This window comes from Myotis nattereri (genome assembly GCF_964212035.1).
Source record: "Myotis nattereri genome assembly, chromosome: 5".
In the NCBI taxonomy this organism is placed as follows: domain Eukaryota; kingdom Metazoa; phylum Chordata; class Mammalia; order Chiroptera; family Vespertilionidae; genus Myotis; species Myotis nattereri.
The window spans coordinates 92,869,652-92,894,388 of record NC_138080.1 but is presented as its reverse complement, the minus strand read 5'-3'; the positions used below and the strand labels follow the sequence as shown (position 1 = coordinate 92,894,388).

Here is a 24,737-nt window from a genome sequence, read left to right as displayed (position 1 = left end):
TTGGGGGTCACCACAACATGAGGAACTGCATTAAAGGGTCGTGGCATTAGGAAGGTTGAGAACCACTGCACTCACCCATCTCACTCATTGTACAAATGAGGCAACAGACTGAGAGAGGCCGAGCTCACAAAGATGGTGGTGTCTGCTCTCAGGTGGAACTCAGACCTGCCTCTTGCAGGGTCTCAGGACCCCTCAGGAGCACTTCATGGACGTGGCCAGGTTGCTCAGTTGGTTAGAGCATTCCCTCATACGCCAAGGTTATGGGTTTGATCCCTGATCAGGGCACATACAGGAGTCAACCAAATTGTCCTAACCGGTTTGGCTCAGTGGATAGAGCATCAGCCTGCGGACTCAAGGGCCCCAGGTTCAATTCCGGTCAAGGGCATGTACCTTGGTTGCGGGCACAACCCCAGTAGGGAGTGTGCAGGAGGCAGCTGATCGATGTTTCTAACTCTCTATCCCTCTCCCTTCCTCTCTGTAAAAAAATCAATAAAATATATTTTTTTAAAAAATCAACCAATGAATACATAAATAAGTGGAATAATGAATCAATGTTTCTCCCCCCCACCCCACTTTCTTCCTCTTTCCAAGTTAAAAAAAAAAATGTCTGCACATGGCTAGTGAACAGTAAATGTTTGTGCTTGACGGTGATGCTTGGAGCATTATAAAGCAGAAAGAAGTGTGGAATAATGTTACATGAGAGCAACTAGATTAAGGTGGGCCTTGGAAATCAGGTAGCAAAATTTGATCAGTACACAAGATAGACTTGTTGAACCAGGGAATATATACATTACATAAATACCTGGAATATTGAAAAACAATATGGGTACCTCTGAAAGTAAAGATGAGGATAAACATGAACAAGTTGTACAAAATGTAATTAGTGACCAAGCATTCATGGTCCTTTATTAGCCAAATAGAGCATGACACACCTATACAATGGGCCAGCATGCAGCCATTAAAAAGAATGTGCTATCACTTCAAGGTACTATATGAAACAATTTCCACGTTTGAGTGTTAAATCGAAAAAGCAAGGAGAACTAACACCTGTGTATAAGGTTTCTAAAGAAGAGAGGCAGACATGTTTGTATTTACATAAACAAGCCACGGACAGATAGAAAAAACACTGGGTTGGGGAGAGGGAGTGAAAAAAGACTTTTTCCTGTCCACTCTTTTGCCCCTTTTGTATTTCGTATCAGATGCACATATTGCCTATTCAAAAAAAATTTTTAGAAATTTAAAAAAATAAAAGCTCGGTTCCTTTTCAAAGGTGCTCACCCGTTCATGTCATGGATCCTGTATCCTAATTTCACCTGTTTCAATCAACATGTAAACTTCACCTCTCCAGGCACCCCTTCCAGACTCGCTAGTATAAGCACATGCACCTCTTCTCCCTTGCCTGCCCTCCCCAGCAACAACAAATTAAAAGAGAGAGAGAGAGTGAGCTTCTCTGCTCCATGTAACCTTTTATCTGCTTGGACTGCCTGCCTTCTGCTTTCCACATCTCTTACTGAAACTGCCTCCCATGGGACAGCAACATTTTCTTAAGATGAGGAAGATGTAGAAAGTTTTTAAAAAGAAAACAAAAGCCCAAAGTTTGGCCAAGTGCCCTCTTTCAAGCTCCTGCCTGACCACCCATCTCCTCTGGGCTTTAAGGAGGTGTTCTTTGGCAAGAAGGGCACTTTTTGTCTCCTGTCCACACAGACGCAGGCTTTTTCCTCTTGTCACGTGCCTGGCTCAAGCCAGTGGGCTGCTGGGTAACGTGATCTCCAAGGCCAGCCTCCTGACCCACTCCAGTAACAAAACAGGGTAAGGCGACTGCAGCCGCCTGGGCAGGGGCTGAAGGGGAAGAGAAAGCAGCCCGGAGCTGTGGCCGGGACATTGGAGGAGCTGGGAAGCAGCCCACTGCAGAGGTGAGTGGGAATTGCTGGGGAGGGAAGCTCTTGCCAAAGTCAAGACCAGTCCAAGTTCATTTAAAGAAAAGGCAAGCTCGCCCTAGCCGGTATGCGCAGTGGATAGAGCGCCCGCCTGCAGATTGAAGGGTCCCAGGTTTGATTCCAGTCAAGGACACTTGCCTGGGTTGCAGGACCCCCAGTAGGGGGCGTGCAGGAGGCAGCCAATCAGTGACTCATCATTGATGTTTCTTTCTCTCCCTTTTCCTTCCTCTCTGAAATCAATAAAAAAATTTATTTATATTTTTAAAAAAGGAAGGAAAAGGCAAGCCCTGACCAGTGTGGCTCAGTTGGTTGGAGCGTCGTCCCATACACCAAAAAGGTTGCAAATTTGATTCCTCGTTAGGGCATAAACCTAGGTTTCAGGTTCCATCCCGGTCCGGGTATCTAGGGGAGGCAACCAATTGAGATCAGTAATCTCTCATATCAATGTTTCTCTCTCTCTGTTTTTCTCTAAAAACCAGTAAAAACATATCCTCAAGTGAGAATTTAAAAAAAAAAAGGCAAAATACATTCTTACATCTGGTACCTCCTATCCTCTCCACTCAAGATCTGTGTCTGAACAATGTCCCAGAATGCTTTCTTCCCTCCTTCCTTCTTTATAATTAAATAATTTTTAAAATGTTTGAGGCAAGATTGGTTTATAACATTGTTTCAGGTGTGTAACATTATACTTCAACATCTGTATATACTACATCATGCTCACCTCAAAAGTCAAGCTTCCACCCAGCACCATGCAGTGGACCCCCTTTCCGTTTTGCCCTTCCTCCACCCCCTTCCCCTCGGGTAACCACCATCTGTTGTCTGCCTCTGTAAGTTTGCTTTTCGTTTGTTTTGTTGTTTGCTCATTTGGTTTTGGTTATATAGCCCACATATGAGTGAAATCATATGGTGTTTGTCTTTTCCTATCTGACTTCTTTTACTTAAGTGTAATACTTTTAAGGTCCATCCATGTTGTCATAAATGGCAGGATTTCACTTTTTTATGGCTGAGTAATAGTATATAGACCACATTTGCTTATCTTTGGTTGTTGATGGGCACTTAAGTTATTTCCATATCTTTTACAAAAATTTTTAATTTATTGATTTGAGAGAGAGAGGGAATAGAGAAACATTGATGTGTTGTTCCACTTATGCATTCATTGGTTGATTCTTGTATGTGCCTGACCGGGGATGGAACTCACAACCTTGGTGTATGGAGACAACACTCTAAACAACTGAGCTAACCAGCCAGGGCTATTTCCATATCTTGACTATTGTAAATAATGCTGCAATGAGCGTAGGTGTGCAAATATCGTTTCAAATTAGTATTTCATATTCTCCAGGTAAATACACAGAAGAGAAATAGCTGGGTCATATGGTAATTTGAGGCATCTTCATACTGTTTTCCATAGTGGCTGCACTCATTTACAATCCCACGAGCAGTGCACAAGCGTTCTCTGTTCTCTGCATCGTCAACAACATTTGTTATTTCTTGTCTCTTTGATGATAGCCATTCCAACAGGTGTGCAGTGATTCTCATTGTGGTTTTGATTTACATTTCCCTAATAATTAATGATGTTGAACATCTTTTCATGTGCCTGTTGGCTATCTGTATGTCTTCTTTGCAAAAGTGCCTATTCAGATCCCTTGCCCTTTTTTAAAATACTTTTTTATTGATTTCAGAGAGGACAGGAGAAAGAGTTAGAAACATCAATGATGAGAGAGAATCATTGATTGGCTGCTTCCTGCATGCCCCCTACTGGGGATCAAGCCCGCAACCCAGGCATGTGCCCTTGACTGGAATCGAACCCAGGACCCTTCAATCTGCAAGCTGACTCTCTATCCACTGATAGAGCTCCTTGCCCATTTTTTTAATTGGGTTTTTTGGTGGTTGTTGTTGAGATGTTTGAATTCTTATATATTTTGATATTAACTGCTTATCAGGTATATGATTTGCAAATATCTTTTCCCATTCGTAGGCTGCCTTTTCAATTTGTTGATGGTTTCCTTTGCTGTACAAACGCTTTTTAGTTTGATGTAGTCCCATTTGTTTATTTTTGCTTTTGTTTCCCTTGCCATTGGAATTAAATCCACAAAATCATCACTAAGTGATGTCCAGAAACTTAGCATCTGTATTCTTCCATGTGTTTTATGGTTTCAGGTGTGACATTCAAGGCTTTAACCCATTTTGAGTTAATTTTTGAGGATGGTTGAAAGGCAGTCGTCTGGATTCATTCTTCTGCATGTGGCTGCTGGGACATTTGGTAAAACAGAAATGCTCTGAGCAGCAACTTCTGACCTTAGGAACGAAAATCATTAGTACAGGGAAAGGTCCTGAGATGTCCAATAGCAAATGTTGGACACCTTCTGAGTGCAAAGAAGGAATGCTTTTCATTCATTTCTCCTTCTTTTATTTATTCAACACCTACTTCCCGGGTACGTGCTACAGGCCGCGCCTGTGCTTGGCGCTGTAGATATAGTAAACATGACGGGCAGGCGTTCAGCCTCCCGGGCACGCAGTCGGTGGCAGTAATGGCTAAAGCTGTCCAGAGGGAGTTGTTTTGTCTGAGTTTGGCCTTTCCCTTCATGCATTTCATCATCTTGAATGAATATCTTTTTCCTTAAAAGCCTCGCTTAGGCCCAGACCATGGTTACAGCAGCTCCTGAAAACCCTCTTCACCAGAGGCTTTAAGCGATGTAATCGCATTTCAGGTCAGTCTCAGTCCTGGAAGCCCATTGCTGGGCTTGTTCTAAGAATGCAAATAGCCGCCCTGACTGGTTTGGCTCAGTGGATAGAGCGTCGGCCTGCGGACTGAAGGGTCCCAGGTTCGATTCCGGTCAAGGGCATGTACCTTGGTTGCGGGCACATCCCCAGTAGGTGGTGTGCAGGAGGCAGCTGATTGATGTTTCTCTCTCATCGATGTTTCTAACTCTCTATCCCTCTCCCGTCCTCTCTGTGAAAAATCAATAAAATAAATTTTTTAAAAAATGCAAACAGCCTGAAATAATGCCAGGAGTCCCAGTCCCCATGTCAGCAGCCCTCCCCGTGTCATTTCCCTCTTACGAAACACAAATTTGTGCTATTCCAAAATCACATGTAGCACTACGCAAAGCGTGCGGAGGCCTGCATTTTGCCAGAAACTGAAGTTCCGAACAAGTCAGTTGTGCTGTGTGGGCCTATCTCCTTAGCTACAGAAAGGTGATCCACAAGGTCTTTTTTCTCTCTCTCTGTTTCCTCTAAGGTAAATAATTGTAATAATTTCACAAGATGTACACGAGAAACCTTGCAGTTTCACATAGATATAACAAATCTCAATAGCTATGAAATGGGAACCGTTATTAACCATGCAGAATATCAGGAACCTAGGGTCTGGAAGAATCAGGGTACAGACAGACAAAACTACACTCTCTCTACTCCTCCCACCCTCACCCCATCCCTGCCCTGTGTTCAGATCCCTCAGGTCATGGACATCAGTTGCAGCCTCACTGTGTCCTTTATCTAGATTGGGGGATTCTGCAGTAAAAAGCTTGCACAGTCAGAATCATCTGCTTTTGAAAGAACCACACTAAAAAGTACCTAATTTGGATAATCTCACAATACATATCCAGTTCCTTTTAAGAAGGAATCAATTCATGGTTATAGAGTATCAGAATACTTATTTTTAGTGCATTTCATTTCTTTCTCTTCCCTGAAAGAATTCTCATTATAAATCCTATTTCATAATCTCCTCCGATATACTTTATCACTTGGAAAATCAAAGTTATATAGTGTTACTTTATTAAATAGGGCACAAAGCACGTCTTCTTTATCTTTGTATCTCCTGTGCCTAGCATTGTATCTAGCTCACAATAAATGATTCTTAAAAGGATGGTTAATATTTTAGAGAAACATGTTCTATTTTCCCTTTGGTATTAAAGACACACAATATCTAATACACTGTTCATGGCTAAGAGGGGCTGATCTCATTCCTTTGCGTCCCTTTAAAATCCTGATGCCTACCCCACATTCACTCACATCAGCACTTTGTATACTTTTTGCAGACTCCATTGGTATAATGAGCACTGGATCTAAATAACAGTGATCCGAAGTTGAATGCTGAATATCTCGAGGCCTCCTTTTCTTCACATGGAAAATGGGGGCATAAGAATAAATGAGCTTGAGACAACTTCTAGTTCTTAGATGAGGGAATCTGAAAGAATTTAAAAAGTAGAGAAAAAGTCAGAGAGGAAACAATAAAAATGTGATTATAGTACCTTAACATATTAAATATTTAATAATTGTTGTTGATTTCGTTTTCCAAAGTTTCTAACTTGAGCACTACCATTGGCCAACAATATTAAGGAACTTCTCTCTCCACTGTGAGGTCTCCCCTAGAATCTTTCTGACTCTGTTCACTTAAAACTGAAAACATGTCTGCAGACAGGTAGGGAGGTACGGAAAACAAGCTGCCTCGGCATAAAATATTCAGCAGAATGATAGGATTGAGTAGCTCAGAAGAGTTCCCGACCCAGCTAAGGTTCTTGGGAGATAGCATGTGGGCTGTTGGCTTCGCCAGAGAACAAATGTCAGGTTAGGAAATACTCTGTGGCTGCCTTCTGATGGTATCAGATGTCAAGAGATAATCGCTGTGACTCCCACAGCCAAGTGGGCCTTCCACCATCCGAAGATAAGCAGTCACTTTCCCTCTGGCCAGAAGGTTTGGGCGGAGCAGAGGGTTCCAAGGTCACGTTGATAACTTAGCCCCTAATCACTCCATCTCAGCAACACGCAGTTTTCATAACATGGACTTGACGAACACCCACACCCTGCCTTGTGACATCAGCCAGAGCTGCGGCGCCTCCTCCCGGGGTGAAGGTCTTAGTCTACTTGCACCATTCTCGTCTCCCTTAGGTTTTGTTCTTAATTTTAATATGTGGTCCTGTTTATTTATACTTACTCCTCAGCTCCCGTTTCAAAAGTCCATTTCAAAAGAAGTTGTGATAGCTTACAATAAAAGCTATATATATATATATATATATATCTCAGAACTGCAAATAAATAAAAACTGATCGGAAACCATCAGGCACTCAATAACTACCTTTCATATTGCTTTGAGGGGGGTGGGAAGGCGTTGTGCTCCGTAGAGAAAAGAACCAGTTGCTTTGCTGCTAATGCTTTGCTTTCAGACAACTTAAATTTGTTAACAAAAAGAAGGCGGGAGGAGGGGAAGAGGGAAAAGGAGGGGGAGGGGAAGGAATAGAAGGAAGAAGAAAACTATTGCACTGGCTCTTAATCTTCATAGTTACCTTCCACAATCTAAGGAAAGCCGTGGATCCTTCCACCCTGAAAAATGAGCACAGAGAAGCTGGCATTCAATTTCAAGGGAGACAAAGACTTCTCAGCGCCCTTCAGGAATTGAAAGTAATCTTGATTTAGAGTAAAGGGAACGCAAATTACTGTACGACTCTTCAGTAAAATGTTTCCTGTGAATGGGCACTAAATTCGTTTAAAAATGTTTAAATGTTTCTGTAATTTTCTGAGCAGGTAAAAGATACTCATGGCACAGAATTCAAAATGGTAAAAAGATAGGCTTGTTTCTGCCCTGTCCCTCAGCTGCCCAGTTCGCCTCACCAGAAGCCACCATTGTTCTTCCAGTGCTAGTCTAATATTACGTGTATTATTTTATACGGACATAAACAGCATACAAATACACTCATGCACGGTTGCATATGTTCCACACATTGCTTTTTTCACTTAATATTTCTGAAGAGCCCACACAAAACTGCCTTATTTCTTCCATGGCTGCAGAATGTATCATTACTGGATGTACTCTAGTTTATTTAACCAATCCTCTCTTGACAGAAGCTGAGGAGTAAGTTTCCAATCTCTAGCCATTAAAAACAATTTCACAATGAACACCTTGCACATATATTTTTATATAATCTATAATAATCTATAATAATAAAAGCATAATGTGCTAATTAGACCGGACGTCCTTCCTGACAACCTTCTGGACGAAGCTAGGGCTACGAGGGAAGCCTGGGTCCTGGGTGCCACAGGGAAGCTGGTGTCGGCAGCCGGGGAAAGGAAGGCCTCCTTTTGCACGCATTTTGTGCATCAGGCCTATAAATAGGGAAAAAAAATCTGAAGAAGTATAATTGAGCATTAAATTTAACTCTGAGCTCTCTAGCAGCCAAAGCAAAACAGGTGATGGTGGGTTTTGGCCAGGTGGCTCAGTTGATTAGTGTCATCCCAATATGCCAAGGTTGGGGGTTTGATCCAATGCCAGGGCACATACAAGAGGCAACCAACGAATGCATAAATAAGCAGAACAACAAATCAATGTTTCTCTCTCTCCCTCATAAAAAAAAAAGGGGGGGTGTTGGTGGAGGACTGCCTATTTCTTTTTTCATTCCACAAGAAAGCATACCACTTCTTCCAAAGAGAAAAACTTACGTGCACTAGTTTCTTTGGGGGAACTAAATAATGGAATAAGGACGATCTTCCATTGCAGTTTTTGTATTCATATGGCAGATTCTACATCTATCTTGCTTTAAAAAAAAAAAAAAAAAAGTATGGTCTAAAACCCAATCTGGGAGGGAAAGGTTCAGTGTTGAGATTTGAAACCATGTCTCCCAGGGCACAGAGAAAGCCTGTATATGGCCCTTTTTAAAGATTCCTGAGGTGTGCAGGTCTCCTGCCCTTCTCAGCATTTTCTCAGCTGCGGCCCAGACCTTGAGGCCAGTGCTTTCATATGGACGTTGGAATGACGGGTTGATGCATCTCGATAGGGGGGGCTCCAGGGCTCCTTGCAGAGTGAATGCTCCATAAATAATCTCAGAAGGATTAGAGGAGCTTCTACAAGATCAAAGGTCATGTCTTAGTTGTTTCGAAAACTCTTATCGAAGATATTGGTGATAAGACGCTGGGAAAAGACTAGAAGTGAGTCTGACTCTAGGTGAAGTTCCCATGGCGTGGCATAGCCAAGAGAGTCCTGGACGCTTAAGAGAGACAGACAGACAGACAATCTCCTCAGCTTCCTGCCCAAACAGGATCAACAGAGCCGCTCCCACTCCCAGCAAGCCCTGAGGGCGAAACCATGTGGTGTGAACGTGCTACCTGCAGATGGTTTGCACATGTTCATTCTCCATGTCTCTTCCAACTTGGTGTTTCCTTTAATATTTACGAACTTATTATGAAGACATCTGACAGGCTTATCCCCACAGGTGCCTAGCACTGCCTTCCTCATGCCTAATGGTCTGTGCTTCGGGGCCCCCAGGCAGCAGGCAGAAGGCAGGATTGAAAGTGATCTGCCTCACTCATCCCAGAATCCTGTCACTGCACAAAGTTTGGCTTGTCTGAACAGTGCCTTGTCCACCGTGACGATGTGGGCCAGACTCTGGATCGGGCCAACCAGAAGTGCTCTGGACAGTGGAGGTGGAGAAAAATCGTTATTCAAAGGAGACTTCTCACCCAGCCATTAGAGATCAGTGGTTGAGTGTCGACCTCGGAACCAGAGGGAGAGAGAGAGAGAAACCTCAATGATGAGAGAGAATCATTGGTCAGCTGCCTCCTGCACACCCCATACCGGGGATCAAGCCCACAACCAGGGCATATGCCCTGACCAGGAACTGAACTGGCGACTTCTCGGTGCCCAGGACAATCACCGCCCAGCCAACTGAGCCACACTGGCCAGGGCTCTTTCGTTGGTTTTCATGAGAACTCACAGGGAGGCAGAACTCCACAGCTACAAGCCACAACAGGTCCCCCTGCTATCTTCCAGGCCACAGAGGGAGCTGGAGGAGGGAGCAAAAGCAGGCCCAGGTGGGGCTCGGTTGGGGTGGGGGGCTCAGGTGGGAGTTGGGCCAACACTGGCCAAACATTCAGGTGCCTTTTCTTAAATCAGATGCTATCTCCCTGGCTGGGCATCACTGTCCCAGCACTTCTCCCTGACGGGCTTCTCTCTGAGCTGCCTGTGTCCCTCCTGCCAGCCTGTGTTCACCGTGGAGACGGTGAGAGCTTGCCTGGCACCTCCTCTGCTGTCCTAACTTTATAAGTCCCCATTCTCTCTTCCTTCCTGCCGCCTAAGTAACATAAGAAATGAAGATCAAGGGAAGCTGTTTCCTGAGGTCCTAGCTGGTGAACATGCATCTAGGACAGTGGTTCTCAACCTTCCTAATTGCCGCGACCCTTTAATTAATACAGTTCCTCATGTTGTGGTGACCCCCAACCATAAAATTATTTTCGTTGCTACTTCATAACTGTAATTTTGCTACTGTTATGAATCATAATGTAAATATCTGATGTATTTAGCGACCCCTGTGAAAGGGTCGTTTGACCCCCAAAGGGGTCCCGACCCACAGGTTGAGAACTGCTGATCTAGGATAATAAAACCAGGTACCATCATCAAACACGGAAGAATGAAATGTCCTTAGAGATATGGGAAGCAGGACCCCGATCTTGGCTTTGCCATCTGTAAACTCTGAGCGGTCCCCTAGCCTCCTCTGACGAGGTTCCTTCATCCTGGTCACATGGTGGGACCAGGTGATCACTCATGCGCCTCTTCAACCAGGTTATGACACTATTCAATAGGGACAATGACAAGTGTTGTGAGGCCCTGACCAGGTGGCTCAGGCGTTGGGAGAGTCTTCCGGTACACCTAAAGGTGGTGGGTTCAATCCCCGGTCAGGGTGCATATGGATGCTTCTCTCTCACATCTCTCGCAGCAGAGATCACATGGCTGAAAGACACTGGTGTTATTCCCATTTTATAGCTAAGGAAACCAAGGCTCAGATAGGATAACTGACCAAGGTCACAAGAACTAGTAAGTGCTGGCTACAACTGAGATGTGACCCTGAGAAAAGTATAAGATGTCAAGGCTCACTGTCTTAACGATTTCTGTGTATAAGTTCACCTACTGTTTGAATCCCAGTTGAACAGCTTACAGAATGCTTCACTGTTATTCCTTGTGACAAACCCCGCCCATGTGTGGTAACCTGACTTCCCAGATGTTGAGGAAGCTGTCCAAGTGAGTCAGAGCCCTGGCTTCAGCCCTGGCTCTTAGGGTCATTGGCAGATAAGGACAGAGATTTCTTCTGGACGGGAGAGAGTCACACTGAGGCAGAGAGTGAAGCTACTCAAAAAGAAGGATTTGTCACAGCCCGTATCTGAGAAAGCCTATTCCAGGCAAAGTCCCATTGGCAACCCCCTGATTCATATTACTGGTGCCCAGAGCAACCTTATAAAACTTTTTTTTAACTTATTGATTCTAGAGAGAGAGGAAGGTTGGAGAGAGAGAGACCTCAATTTGTTGTTCTGCTTATTTATGCATTGTTTAATTCTTGTATGTTGCCCTGACCGGTTATCCAACCCACAACCTTGGCTTATTGGGACGGTGTTCTAACCAACTGAGCTACCCGGCCAAAGCCCAGAGCAACTTTTTAAAGCTCCCCAGGTGATTTTAATGAGTGGCCAGCATTAAAAATCACCGCTAGCCATTCCCCTGACTTTCCCGTTCCCTGCTTCCTTGGCCGCACGTGAAATGACATCCAGACCCACCGGTGCTTTCTTATTGCAGATGAAGGGGGAAGCTGGACGTCAGCGCCATGACGAGAAGCCGAAGCAGGTAAACGCCAGCACCCACCCACCACGCTGGTGAGGAAGCAGCCAGGGGCCCTCTCCATCCCCGCACTTGCTCATATCTGACATCTCCCGAGGTTTAGGGGGAACTGACACATTGGCCATGAGCTCATTTCAGTAGCTGAGCCAAGAGCAAGCACTTGACTGCAAGCTTCCTTATAAGCAAAGCCCCTTTGCCTGCCCGAGGGAACTGCCAGCCCCATGGCTGCCCTCCCGTTGTCTCTTGGCCCTTAGAATGTCCCATGTCTCAGGCCTGTGCAACCACCCTCTCTAGAACCGCTCTGGGGACGAGAGAGGCCCACTGGGGACTGGAAACGGGAACTGGGAACCAGCTCTCAACCCAGCAAACTTCAGCACTACATGCTTCTGTTTACTGTCCCTCCACTTGGGCTGCTGGAGAGAGAAACCGCCACAATCCCTGGGAAAAAACAGCTAATCCTGAATGTGAAATTGAGGTTTTCAGTTTGACTTAGCTTGATTTGATTAAACTCAAATGAACAATTCCTAGCGAGTCTGGAGAAGTTCATGAGAAGGGTCCTCTGGGTCCTAGAGAAGGAATCATTGCAAAAGCCCAGGCAACCCTTCTGACGAGCTCAGGGTGACCTCGCAATGAGCACCTGGGAGCTCGGGTGACCTTGCAATGAGCACCTGTGCTAAAGAACAAGTCCTTCTGGTCCTGTGGGCCCAGCCCTCGCGGAGGGAGAGGGCGAGGGAGCTAGAGGAAAGCTCACTTCCAGAGCTCAAGTCCCTGATGAGCACTAGCCCTTGAACTCTCTTCACTGGCCCTGGACAATGACCTGTTTTGTTTGTTCGTTTTTTGGTCTTTTGATCAAAGGTGGGATGGGTAAGCGGAGAAGAAATGATTCAGTGCAGACTCAGCTTGCTCTGAATGGATCAATCAGAACAATCTGCTCCTTTAGATCCCAAAGTCTGGATGAAAACGAAGTGTCCTATTCGACCCTCCCTCCCCCACAGCACCCCCTGACCCTTGGTGGGTGGCCCAGCCCACACAGCGCCGATGAGCCCAGGTGCTCGGGGCCGGCTCCTCAGTTCTCCCCACGGAAGATCTGAGCAGAGGCCTCTGGGCTTAGCAGCATGGCATGTGGGGGATGTCTGTAATCCTGTCCTCGGTGCCGGAGAAACTGACTCACCTGGCGCCAGTGCTCCTCCTCTCCAAGTCTGGGACCCTCTTGTGTGCGCATCAGGCTTGCCACGATCCCCGATCCCCGCGTTGGGCTCTTGAGGACCCAGTGGCTGCCAGTGGCGTGCTCTTTGCCCCTAGAACTGCCCATTGTCCTGTCCAGCTGGCAACTTTGGCTAGTCTTGCTGGAAGGACGAGGGGTTAAGAGTCAGAACGTATGTTCACTTACTCTTTTCTTCCAGGGCAAGCGGGTGACGGGATGGGAAACTAGGCCCTGGCACAGTGAAGTCCCGGTGTCCTCACTAAGGGTTCTGCAGGGCCTTCTGGGGTGACCCTCCTGGCCTGGGTATTGGCTGGGGAACGTTTAAAATCCTGGAGGCCCAGCCTCCACCCGGGAGGCTCTTGCGTAACTGGGTTGGGAGGGGCCTAGAATTTTTAAAGGGCTCCCAGGTGACTCCCATGCCTACATAATGGGCATCTCTGTTCCACGGGAGGACTGGTGACAAAAGCCCACAGCTGCTGGAAGGCTCGCCTGCCTTCCTCTGGGTGACAGAATCGCCTGCCAGTCTCTCTGCCGTCAGGTTGGTTCCCTCCCCGCCTGCGCCCCAACCTTGAGCTCTAATTTTCATAAACACACCCATATATAGCGCAGGGCTCTTGATAAGGATGAGCCTCTCCTAGAAAGTGGGAAAAGGTCGGAGGCGCTGGCGTGGTGGAGATCCTGCTCACTCCTGCCAGCTTCAGCAGCGGGCTGTGCGGGCGCAGGCTTGCCGGGCCCTGACGCTGTCTTGCCCTCCCCAGGAGGGACACATCTGGGGCTCCATGAGGAGGACCGCGTTCATCCTGGGCTCCGGCCTTCTCTTGCTGGTCGCCGTCTGGAACTCCCTCACGTGGTGAGTCTGTCGGACCTGAGGGCAGGTGGTGGAGGTCTGGGGTGAGAGCGCCCACCAGTCTTCACCCAGGAACCTGATTTTTTTCCCCCAAGGCATCTTCAGAGATTTTGGGGTGCTTCTGGCCACTTCTGGCAAGCCCAGTGGGAGAGGCTGCTGCTCACCTTCGAAGGGAAGGAGTGGGTCCTCTTCGTGACAGGTGAGCTTCCCGGACCACCCGCCCCGAGAGCTTGGCTTCACGACTATTGTTCCTTTTCCGATGGTCTTGTTCTCTGCTTTGGGACTTCTCAGCTCATTATTACAAGGAATAAGGACTTAAGTTTAAGTCAGTGGTAACCCCCAAGAGAACTCAACTCTCGGGGAATCTGGAATGGATGTCCACAGATATCTAACAGGAGACCTCCGTCTCCCCGAAAATAGAAAAGAGAGTTTGTGTGAAAATGAAGGCATGTTCAGAGCAATACTCCTGCTTTTAGATGTCAGACAGCTCCTCCATGTCATGTGAGGCTGTGTCCTTGTACTTGGTGCCATCTAGCTTGGGGCTGGAGAGCAAGCCTCACTCAAATATTTACTGACAGTGTGAATGACTCAAAACGAGCCTGAGAGAACACTGTGGAAGGAAAAGCCATGTCAGCGATTTACCACAGCATTATCTACAAGAGTGAATGTCCCCGTCCAATCAAACAAGACTTATTCATGTTCCTCTGTGCCAAACTTGTATGGAAGATGTAGAGATATTTAAGATACAGTGTTGCTCTACCCCATCAAAAACCGCCCTCACAGCCTAGAAAGGGGAGATGAAAAAAAGTCTCAGTTGTCACAAAGCGAAAGTACAAATAAAATGTCCCTTGTTTTCATCTGAAAATGGGCTGGATGTTAACTATGACTGGTTCAAAGGGATCTTAAGCAGTCATTGAAAAGAACAGTATGGACTGCAAATGTCTGTAGGGAAAATGGTGGGAAAACATTTCACGTATTTCTGTCAAAATGACGAGAACGCAGCTATCGCCTCGGCGAAAAGCAAATATCAGACAGAAAATATTTGCAATTGTAAATGTTAGAGCTAAGAAAGTTCAAGATCATCTCTTGTGAGTTTTCATTCTGTATTCCTCAAGGAACCCTTGGACTTCAAACAGGTAGCCACCCTGATGGATGGCCCACTAGGCAACCACCAACTCAGCATTTTTTTTTTTTCCAAAATAAAAGACTTGGTCATTAAAGATAAAGTAAATACATGCTCATTGCTAAAAAAAAATCAGACAATTTGCATAATCATAAAGGTGAAAAATCACCCATTCTCCCATATCCAAGAAATAACCACTCTTAAATTAGTAGTATTAATCTCATACATTAGATATATAGTTGAATTTATAAGACATCAAAAATGTTTTTGTTTTAATATTTTTTTTTATTAATTTCAGAGAGGAAGGGAGAGGGAGAGATAGAAACATCAATGGTGAGAGAGATTCATTGATCGGCTGCCTCCTGCGCGGCCCCTACTGGGGATCAAGCCCGCAACCCTGGCATGTACTCTGATTGGGAATTGAACCATGACCTCCTGGTTTATAGGTCAACACTCAACTACTGAGTCACAGTGGCTGGGCAAGACATCAACTTTTTTAAAACTTGTTTTTCATTAGATTGTGGACATCTTTCCATGTCAATTAATAAGACTTACTTAATATTTTAAGCTGCCCAGTGTAGTCCATTTCCTCCTAATGGGGATTTAGGCTGTTTAAATGTTCTGTGATTGTAACAATGCTGTGGTGTTCCTTGATGTCCTTTTCTCTTTCCCTCTGTCTGTGTCTCTGTGTCTCTTTCTTTTACTGCCAGATTGCCCTCCAGGTTGTTTGTGCCCATCACATGGCCCCTCAGAGCCGCTAAGTATTTCTCAGGTGTCATCTGCTACAAGGCACTGTGGTTGATGGAGGAGGGATACAGAGACACAGAATTAAGTACAACGTCCTCCCCGCTAGATACTGAATTTAAAGGACAAGGCAAAACATGGAAAAGTAAAGTTGGTAGTACAAGGTTAGGTAACATTGGGGTGGGCAGAGTGCTTGTCCGTTCACAGTAGTACATTGGCGATACTTGGAATGACTTTGTGGAGAAGTGGGATGTGGAGCAAAAAGCTGTATCTAAAGTTTAAGTCTTGGACATCATTTTCTAATATATCCTACACGACATCAGTGCTGTGGGATGGTGATTGGTGGGGTGGCCATATAGCATATGGGGGGTTCAAAGAGGATGTGAGAGTGAATGAGGTCTTATTAATTATGCTGGAATGACAGATGTCAATTAAAACTGTCCTGGACAAACTGGGATGCATGGCCATCCTGGTCTTAGGCATTCTTTTTTTAAAAATAATATTTCACTGTGTTTTTAAAATTTTTTAAAATTTATTGATCTGAGAGAGGATTGGGGGAGGAAAAGAGAGAGAAATATCCATATGTTGTTCCACTTATTTATTGTTGCTTCCTGTGTGTGCCCTGACCGGGGATCAAACCCACAACCTTGGCATATCAGGACGATACTCTAAGCAACTGAGCTACCGACCAGGGCTTATTCTTAGGTGCCCTGAGAGAAGACAAAGCTCTAGGGTTAAAAAAAAAAAAAAAAAAAAGCCTGGGGGAAGGTTGGGTTTGGCAAAATCAATCAGGTTTCTTTGCTGCAGGAATTGTCAGAGCCGTGAACACACTAGTCTGGACCCTGAGTCTCCAGGAGAGCAGGCTATGAAGTCTGAGTAACCATGGTGCCCCTGAGAGAGGGGTTTTCCACGTTAGGAAACGCTGACTGGGCGGACGCCTGAGGTCGCACTGCTCAGTCAGTAGGGTAACAGGGATTAGGTCCTCGATGGACTCCCAGTCCAGTGCTCACCGGGGACCGGACCATACCCTCCTTCCGTTGCTGCTTTCTTCCTTGGAAACAAAGAGTTCATTGGGCCCACACTTTCAAATGTCAACCTAAATTGATTTATATTTTAGAGCAGGGGTCCTCAAACTTTTTAAACGGGGCCAGTTCACTGTCCCTCAGACCGTTGGAGGGCTGGACTATAGTTTAAAAAAAAACTATGAACAAATTCCTATGCACACTGCACATATCTTGTTTTGAAGTAAAAAAACAAAACGGAACAAATACAATATTTGTATTTGCATGTGGCCCGCGGGCCGTAGTTTGAGGACCCCTGTTTTAGAGTATATAAATGTCTTTAACAACCTAGACCAGTGATGGCGAACCTAATGACACGCCTGTCAGAGGTGACACGCGAACTCATCTTTTTGGTTGATTTTTCTTTGTTAAATGGCATTTAAATATATAAAATAAATATCAAAAATATAAATCTTTGTTTTAGAATGGTTGCAAATATCAAAAAATTTCTCTATGTGACATGGCACCAGAGTTAAGGTTTTTCAAAATGCTGACACGCCGAGCTCAAAAGGTTCGCCATCACTGGTCTAGATGGTTGTTATCCCTGTAGTAAAACTAAGAAAATAAGACACTTCTCTCTCTCTCCCCCTCTCTCTCTCTCTCTCTCTCTCTCTCTCTCTCTCTCTCTCTTTTAATTGATTTCAGAGAGGAAGGGAGAGGAAGAGAGATGGAAACATCAGCGATGAGAGGGAATCATTGACTGGCTGCCTCCTGCACTTTGGACTGAGCCCACAACCCAGGCATGTGCCCTTCACCGGAATCAACCTGGGGCCCTTTGGTCTGCAGGCCGACGCTCTATCCACCGAGCCAAACCGGCTAGGGCTAAAGACACTTCTTAAGTGGCCTGTCCAAGTTCCCCTCAGCTAGTCTGTCACTAAAGGTGACTGTCCACCATGCCGCCTGGGTCACCGGCACGTGCGTGGTCAGTTAATGCACATGCCCTGAGAACCTGAAGTCACCCTGCTTGTCTCCTCTGCTTTTCAACCTTAGGTGCCACCTACCTGCCTGCCCTGTCATTCTGGACCTTCAACGGGCTCCTACTGGTGGTTGACACCACCGGGAAACCCAACTTCATCTCCCGCTACCGGATTCAGGCTGGCAAGAACGACCCGGTAAGAGTTGCCCCAGCTCCGCCCTGTCACAGCCCAGAAAGCGGGGGCTAAAGCCACGCTCTCAAAATCCTCACCGCTGGCCCCGGAGAGACGGTGGCCAGGGCGAGCCTCTATGTCAAAGCCAGGGCTTGGCCACTGAGAGCCCCTCCTCTGTCAGGTGCTGGGGGTCTCCTCACCCGCATGTTGACAGGCCACGCACTCTCACAACCTTCATGGTTCAGATGAGAAAGCGGAGGCTTTGAGACATGACATGAGCAGAACCACGATCCACACTCAAGCTTTCTGACACCACGGCTCATGCTGCTAACCACAGACCGCATCAGCACTCAGGAATATCACCTAACCCGCAACACCTCAGGCTACAGTGATCGCACAGCCCACGGGAAGGTGTCGCATTTAGCAGAAGCTGAGGTTCAGAAAGGAGCGGCAACTCGGTCAAGGTCAGACTGTTCCCAGGAAACAGAGCCAGGCTCCTCTTCCCTGACTCCAGGCCCCGCGCTCCTGCACTGTGCGCCTCCTCAGGTAGACACACCAGTAAGAAGGAAGCCCCGGAGGCCATGTAGTCTTTGGCCGATTCCAGAAAGGCCTGATCCCTCACTTAAGATACCAGAAGCAGATCCTCCAGTGCCGCCTGAATGCTGCAGCCATTCATGAGATCCGGCCTGATCTGCTTACTCTCCCACTCTCCTCTTTCCTCCTCTAAGCTCCTGGAGCAGGACAGCCTTGCCCCCTCCTCACTAAGCAGAGGGAAGCTTCCGCAGACTCTGGCACACACTCTGCCTTCCCCCTGCTACCGCGGGAGCTCTCCTTGCTCCTGTCACAGCTGTCCTCCCGGGAGCTGTGAGCCACAGACAGTACCGCTTGCTCACCCCAGGAAATTGTTCCCTTCTCCCTTCTCTTTCAAAAAAATTTATTTTATTGATTGATTTATAGGGGGAGAGAGAGGAACATCGGTTCGTTGTTCCGCTTATTTATACATTCATTGGCTGCTTCTTGTATGTGCCCTGACCAGAGACTGAGCCACAGCTTTGGAGTATCAGGATGATGCTCTTCCCAACTGAGCTACCCGCCAGGGCTCAATGTATCTTCTGTTCCCTTACTTTCCTAGATTATCCCTCTCATGATTATTATTGACATGCTGTAATTTTTTCCATCTTAACACGAAACCAGCCCTGGCAGGGTGGGTCAGTGGGTTGGGGCATCCTCCTGTACACCAAAAGGTCGTGGGTTCGATTCCTAATCAGGGCACATCCCCAGGTTGCTGGTTCGATCCCCAGTCGGGGTGCATATGGGAGGCAACCAATTGATGTTTCTCTCTCTCTCTTCCTCTCTAAAATCAATAAATATATTCTCAGGTGGATTTAAAAAAAAAAAAACCCACCCACAAACCAAACAAAAACCCTCGACCCCATCTCTACACTCACTACCACTCATTCTTGCTCTCCTTTGCAGCAAAGGCTTTGTCTGCAGTTTCTACTTCCTCTCTGTCCACTCTCCCCCCCTCCCCAACACTGTGTAATTATGAACAAATGTAGACATATATACAAAAGTAGTACAATAATCACTCATTTACACATCACCAGTTTTAAACATTTTACATTTGCTTCTTCAATATATAAAAGTGTATATATCTATGCCTCTATAATTTTTTGCTTAAGCATTTGAAAGTTCCAGACATCATAACATTTCACCCTAAGTCCTCAGGCTGCATCTCCTAAAATAACCACAGATCATCATCTCTTGATGATGTAGTACCTGGAAAAGCTGGAGGAAGGGGAAGGCCTAAAGTCTGAGGACCACCATGAACCCAGGCTCCCCTTCGGGCAGCAGCCCCTACAGCTTGCAGAGGGGACTCAGGAGGAATCCCTTCTGGCCAATCCTAAACCAGCTCATCAGAGCCCAGGAAGTGGCCAGTGGTTATGGGGCTATTCCTGGGACCCCCAGTGCTCTGAGGAAGGGAGTGTTGGGGCTACTGATTCTGGGGAAATGCTGGCTGCCGTCAGTGACCTTGGAGAGGATGCTCAGGCAGCCCCACTGTGCTGACAGGTGCAGCACCAGGAAGAAGGCAGGTTCAGGCAGAGACCGAGGCTGCGGGAGAGGCCCTGCCAGCTGGTTCCACCCAGGGCAGGGCAGCCGTCAGGAGCTGCCAGCTACGGCCGGACATCACCCCGAGCATCCACCTCTGCATGAGGGCTTCCTGTGAGCAGGTCACAGTGGAGCTTTTCTAGAAGGAAAAGACCTACATCTCACGCTGTCCCTTCTCCCTCCTTCCTCCCCGGGCAGGTGGACCCTGTGAAACTGCGCCAGTCCGTCCGCACGGTTCTGCTCAACCAGTTCCTGATCTCCGTGCCCATCGTGGTCCTCCTCTACCCCACCCTCAAGCTGTGGAGGGACCCCTGCCGCCGAGAGCTGCCCACCTTCCACTGGTTCCTCCTGGAGCTGGCCATCTTCACGCTGATCGAGGAGATCATGTTCTACTACTCACACAGGTGAGCGGCCGCCGGGCACAGCTGGCACCTCACTCTCCACCACCTGCCCGCAAAGCCTCCCACCCAGCAGTTAACAGGGAGACATCTGTCCACAGCTGAGACCGAGACAACCGAGAATGTCCAGAAAAGAAAGCCTCTCCAATCCTGGGGCTTTTCGCATTCACTTCCTTAGTGAACCCTTTCCGGGCATCATCCCCATTTTACAGCTCACACAGCTGAGGTGGACAGAGGCAGAGTGAGCCGCTCCCACTCTTGTGTGTGCGGCGTCAGGGGTGGGGTTGAACTCAAAGGCAGGTCTGTGTGTTTTCAGCCTTGCTCCACAGACGTAACGCCTGGGGCCCACACCTCGGTTTCTCGTGGTCTGTGGGAAAAAGGGGAAGGGAGGGTGGCAGATTATGAACTATGAACTATTTTCCAGGCTCCTTCACCACCCAATGTTCTACAAGAAAATCCATAAGAAACACCACGAGTGGACAGCTCCCATTGGCGTGATCTCGCTCTACGCCCACCCGGTGGAGCATGTGGTGAGTAGAGATCGCGCGCCCCAGAACCAAGGGCACAGGCCAGCCACCTTCCCTCGGCCTCCTGCCGAGAACCGACCGCACCGGCCCCTCCCGCTCCCCATTCATTAAATAACCAGCACTTACTGTTGACTTAGCACATGCCAGGCTATCCTAGATGCCCATCGTAAGTTATCTCATTTAATCTTCCCAAGAACCCTTTTAATCCTCGTTTTACTAATGAAGACGTTGAAGCTCAAACCATTAATAGCTTGTCCCAAGATACAAAGGTGAGTGATTCCAGCAAACCAGGGTCTTGGAACTTTCAGATTCTCCAGACCTGAGTCAAGGAAGTCTTCCTGGTACCACCCTGGGGCAAAGGGGACACCCAACTAGGTCCCCTCCATCTCCCTGGGGCCCAGCTTCCAACAGCCCTTCCCTTGCAGGTCTCCAACATGCTGCCGGCGATGGTGGGGCCCGTCGTCATGGGCTCCCACTTGTCCTCCATCATGGTGTGGTTTTCCTTGACTCTCATCGTCACCACCATCTCCCACTGTGGCTACCACCTACCCTTCCTGCCTTCACCTGAATTCCATGACTATCACCATCTCAAGTAAGGCTCCCTTGCCCCCTGTGGGTCAGTAACCTCCACCTCTACTTCTGCTGGCAGACACCGGTGTCTCTCTCCGTTTACACGTGGCGCTGGTGGAGGCAGAGGTCTGGAGGTGGGGAGGATGACCATGCTGGACCCCAGGCCACCTTGCTCATTCCTTCTTTCTGATACTTGATCTTCCTGCAACTGGGATTTTAACCTGTAGATCTAGGTCCTGGCCCCTCTGAGTATACAATATAAGCTAGGGCACTGTCGGAAAAATGGGGGGACTTGTGCACTGAAAGCTTCCAGGCTTTCTCCAGGGTGGCCTGGGAGCCCCCTGCACAGAATCACCTGAGATGTGCTTCACAAGTACAGGCTCTTGGTTTCCACTCTGAATACGCCGAATCAAAGTGTCTAGGGGGAGGGAGGAGCAGGGCTTGGAAATGTGCCTTTTTTTTTTTACATTTGTGCTTGTGTGTTTGTTTTTTTAAATATATATTTTTATTGATTTCAGAGACGAAGGAAGAGGGAGAGAGAGAAACATCCATGATGAGAATCATGGGTCGGCTGCCTCCTGCAGGTCCCCCACTGGGGATCGAGCCCACAACCCAGGCATGTGCCCTTGACCGTAATCGAACCTCGGACCTTTCAGTTTGCAGGCCGACATTCTATCCACTGAGCCAAACCAGCTAGGGTGGAAATCTGCATTTTAAAGGGTGTTCCAGGGGGTTCTGATTCAGCCACAGGTTGTGACTTGTGTGCATAGCTATCACAATAAGAGCTTTTCAAAGGAAGCTCACAGATTTCCAGTCTGGGGTGGCCCCAGGCAAGTGTGCCCCATCTCCCCTGGGTTTTCTGATGCAGGTGGTCAGCGTGGAGGGGAGGGGTGGAGGGGGGTGTAGGAGGGCTTAGAAATGTGGGAGAGGCTGGCACAAATGAGGCCAGCACACAGGATCCTCTTCTCTCCTCCAGGTTCAACCAGTGCTATGGAGTGCTGGGGGTGCTAGACCATCTCCACGGGACAGACACCGTGTTCAAGCAGACCAAGGCCTACGAGAGACACATCCTCCTGTTAGGCTTCACCCCACTCTCTGAGAGCATCCCCGACCCCCCAAAGATGGAGTGAGAGAGGGCCTGAGTGCCATCCTGGCTGTCCCCTCAGCAGCGGACTGCTAAGGTGGCCTGAGGCCTCCTGACCGCACCTGGGAACTTACTTCTTCAGCCCGGCACTAAAGATAGCACCGCGAGGGCGGGGGCAGGCTGGCTTCCAGGAAATGCAGGGCCAAGGCTCCCCTAACTGCCCCTTTTGTCCCTCCAGGGGACCAGGAGTTAGCTTAAGTTAGAGGAAGAAACAGCTCCCCACAATGACCAGTCCCTACGGTCCTCTGCTGTGAAAGGAAAGAGGGGCCCGGACGACTGCGTAGGCAAGATGTAGCTAATGACAGGTGGCAGCCACACTGGAGCCTGCGTGGCTCCAGAGAGCCCCTTCTGCTGCTAGGGGCTGGGGGGGGGGGGGGGCAGAAGACAGCACTTTCCCCCTTTTCTGTCCCCCAAACTTCTCTCATACCCTACTCAGGCCAGAGCCAGACAGCCTGGCAATAGTGGTAGGGGTCAAGTCCCCCTTGCCCCTCCCAAACAGAGTCAGTGACAAAGGCCCCCTTTACCTCTGACCCATTGCAAACAAACGTCAGCCCTCTCTGAAAACAAAAATAACATGGAAGCTCCTCCCTGATTACAGCTGACACCACGGGTGCAGACCAAACGCCAGTACCTTCAGCCAAACCTGGAAACCAAAGGCCAAACCCTGTGGACCTGCTAAACTGGGGCCCTTTAATCCAGAGGGAAGGGTCAAAATTTGGGGACACTTGACTGAAGTGCCTAACTAGACTCTCTGAAGCAGGGTCAGAGGCTAGAACCCTCTTTCTCCAATGAGAAGGCACGAAAAACATGGCTGAACAAAGGGCAAAATCCTCATCCCCCCCCCCCCCCAAATGATTACTCAGTTGTTTTAGCAGTGATGACTTTTCAAATGCAATCTTACCAGGAAGCTTGTCTGAAACAAAAACACAGAGCTGCTGGGGTGGGAGCAATCCCCACCCTGCCTGCCCTCAGCAGCCGAGGTCTTGCCAGGGGCCCGGTGGCTCCCAAGAACAACCTGACCACTCTGATTCGAGAGGCCGCCATCATCACTTACCAAATGCTTCCACATAATTGGGTCTATTCCTGAACTTTCAGTTCTCATATGTCAAGATAACCACCCACAGTAGCTTTATAAAATATTTAAACATCTGATGAGGGCAAGTCCCCAGGCAGAACCATCAGCGCTAGGAATCCAGAGGACCTGCCTAGTGGGCTGACTGGGCACTTCCCAGGTAGAGTCTTCCCTGGCCTGGCAAAGCCCCACCCACTCACCCGCCTCAGGAGCTGGTGCACCTGGCGGGTGACCTATATCCTCAGCTAAGTCCTCACAGCCACTAGCCTGCACCCACAACCTGGGACTTATAAACGTTCGGACAATAGCCCACCTCCAATATCCTTAAAAAGGGTAGGAAATGAGGAACCTGGAGAAAGAGGAAGAGTGGAAATGTTTTTTCCCCTTTAAGACCTTGAGATTCGGAAGTTCCGGCGGGGCACCTGGGGAGTAAGAGGCAGTCCACCTTTCACCGCTTTTGGCAGGCTAGTGGGTGGGCCCTGGCAGAGGGGGCCAGCCCTGTCCTCTTCTGCATAAAACTAAAGGGCCCTGAGGTTGGTAAATGAATAAGGCTCAGCAAAGGCTGAGGTCTCAGATTTGCAGCAGAAAATGTGTGAGAGGAGGAAGCATGGAAATAAACTGGTCTCCTTTGAACTCCATTAGCCACTGCAGTTTTTCTCACCACTGCACAACTCACCATCACATGGCTTCTCGGAGCTACGGGCCTCTTTCGCAAGCATTCCCAACAGGTGTGGGAGTGAGGCTGCATTAACCGTCTTCCTGTCTGAACCAGTCTGCACACGCTGGCCACTATCTCCTGCTCCCTGCCCACCTGCTGGCTGGTGGAATTCTCTGAAAAACCAGGCATGGGACACAGTTGCCAGATGAATGAGTAAATAAAGCCAGAACTTATTTTTAGTTTTGTGACTATACATCTAGGACCGACTGGCATTCAGAATACTACTGCCCGAGGCTGGCCTCACGGGTTGGGGAAAAGCCACCAACAGTCCCCGAGGCCAGTCCCGATGCGGGTGGGGGCTCCTGCCTAGCACCAATCCTCAGGCTCACTGGCTCACCTGGACTCCATAAGGCCAGTGGTGAACTTGACACCCCAGCAGGTCTGTTCAGTGAGGGGCAGTGCCAACCCTCCTGTGAAAAATCAGCACCCCTCTCCTTCCTGGCCGTCTCTTCCCTCAGGGCCAGGCCACAGCAGGTGCAGGAAACCCTGGCTGTTGGACTGGTCTGTTCTATGGCACTGGTGTAGCTCCCACATCTTACTTAAGACACAGGGTGAATTCAAGACTGGCAGCTCTCATGCTGCCTTAGAAGCTAAGGGACC

At 48.0% G+C, this 24,737-nt stretch overlaps 1 protein-coding gene across 1 annotated transcript; it reads left to right on the top strand.

Moving 5' to 3' along the window:
* Positions 1–1,836: 1,836 nt before the first annotated feature.
* FAXDC2 (fatty acid hydroxylase domain containing 2) lies at positions 1,837–24,056 on the top strand. Its single transcript, XM_081091531.1, has 9 exons — positions 1,837–1,913; positions 11,491–11,538; positions 13,495–13,586; positions 13,679–13,782; positions 17,502–17,623; positions 19,907–20,112; positions 20,531–20,636; positions 21,059–21,225; positions 22,180–24,056. The coding sequence occupies exons 2-9, from the start codon at positions 11,491–11,493 to the stop codon at positions 22,331–22,333; spliced, it is 999 nt and encodes a 332-aa protein (XP_080947657.1). The 5' UTR covers positions 1,837–1,913; the 3' UTR covers positions 22,334–24,056.
* Positions 24,057–24,737: the final 681 nt, after the last annotated feature.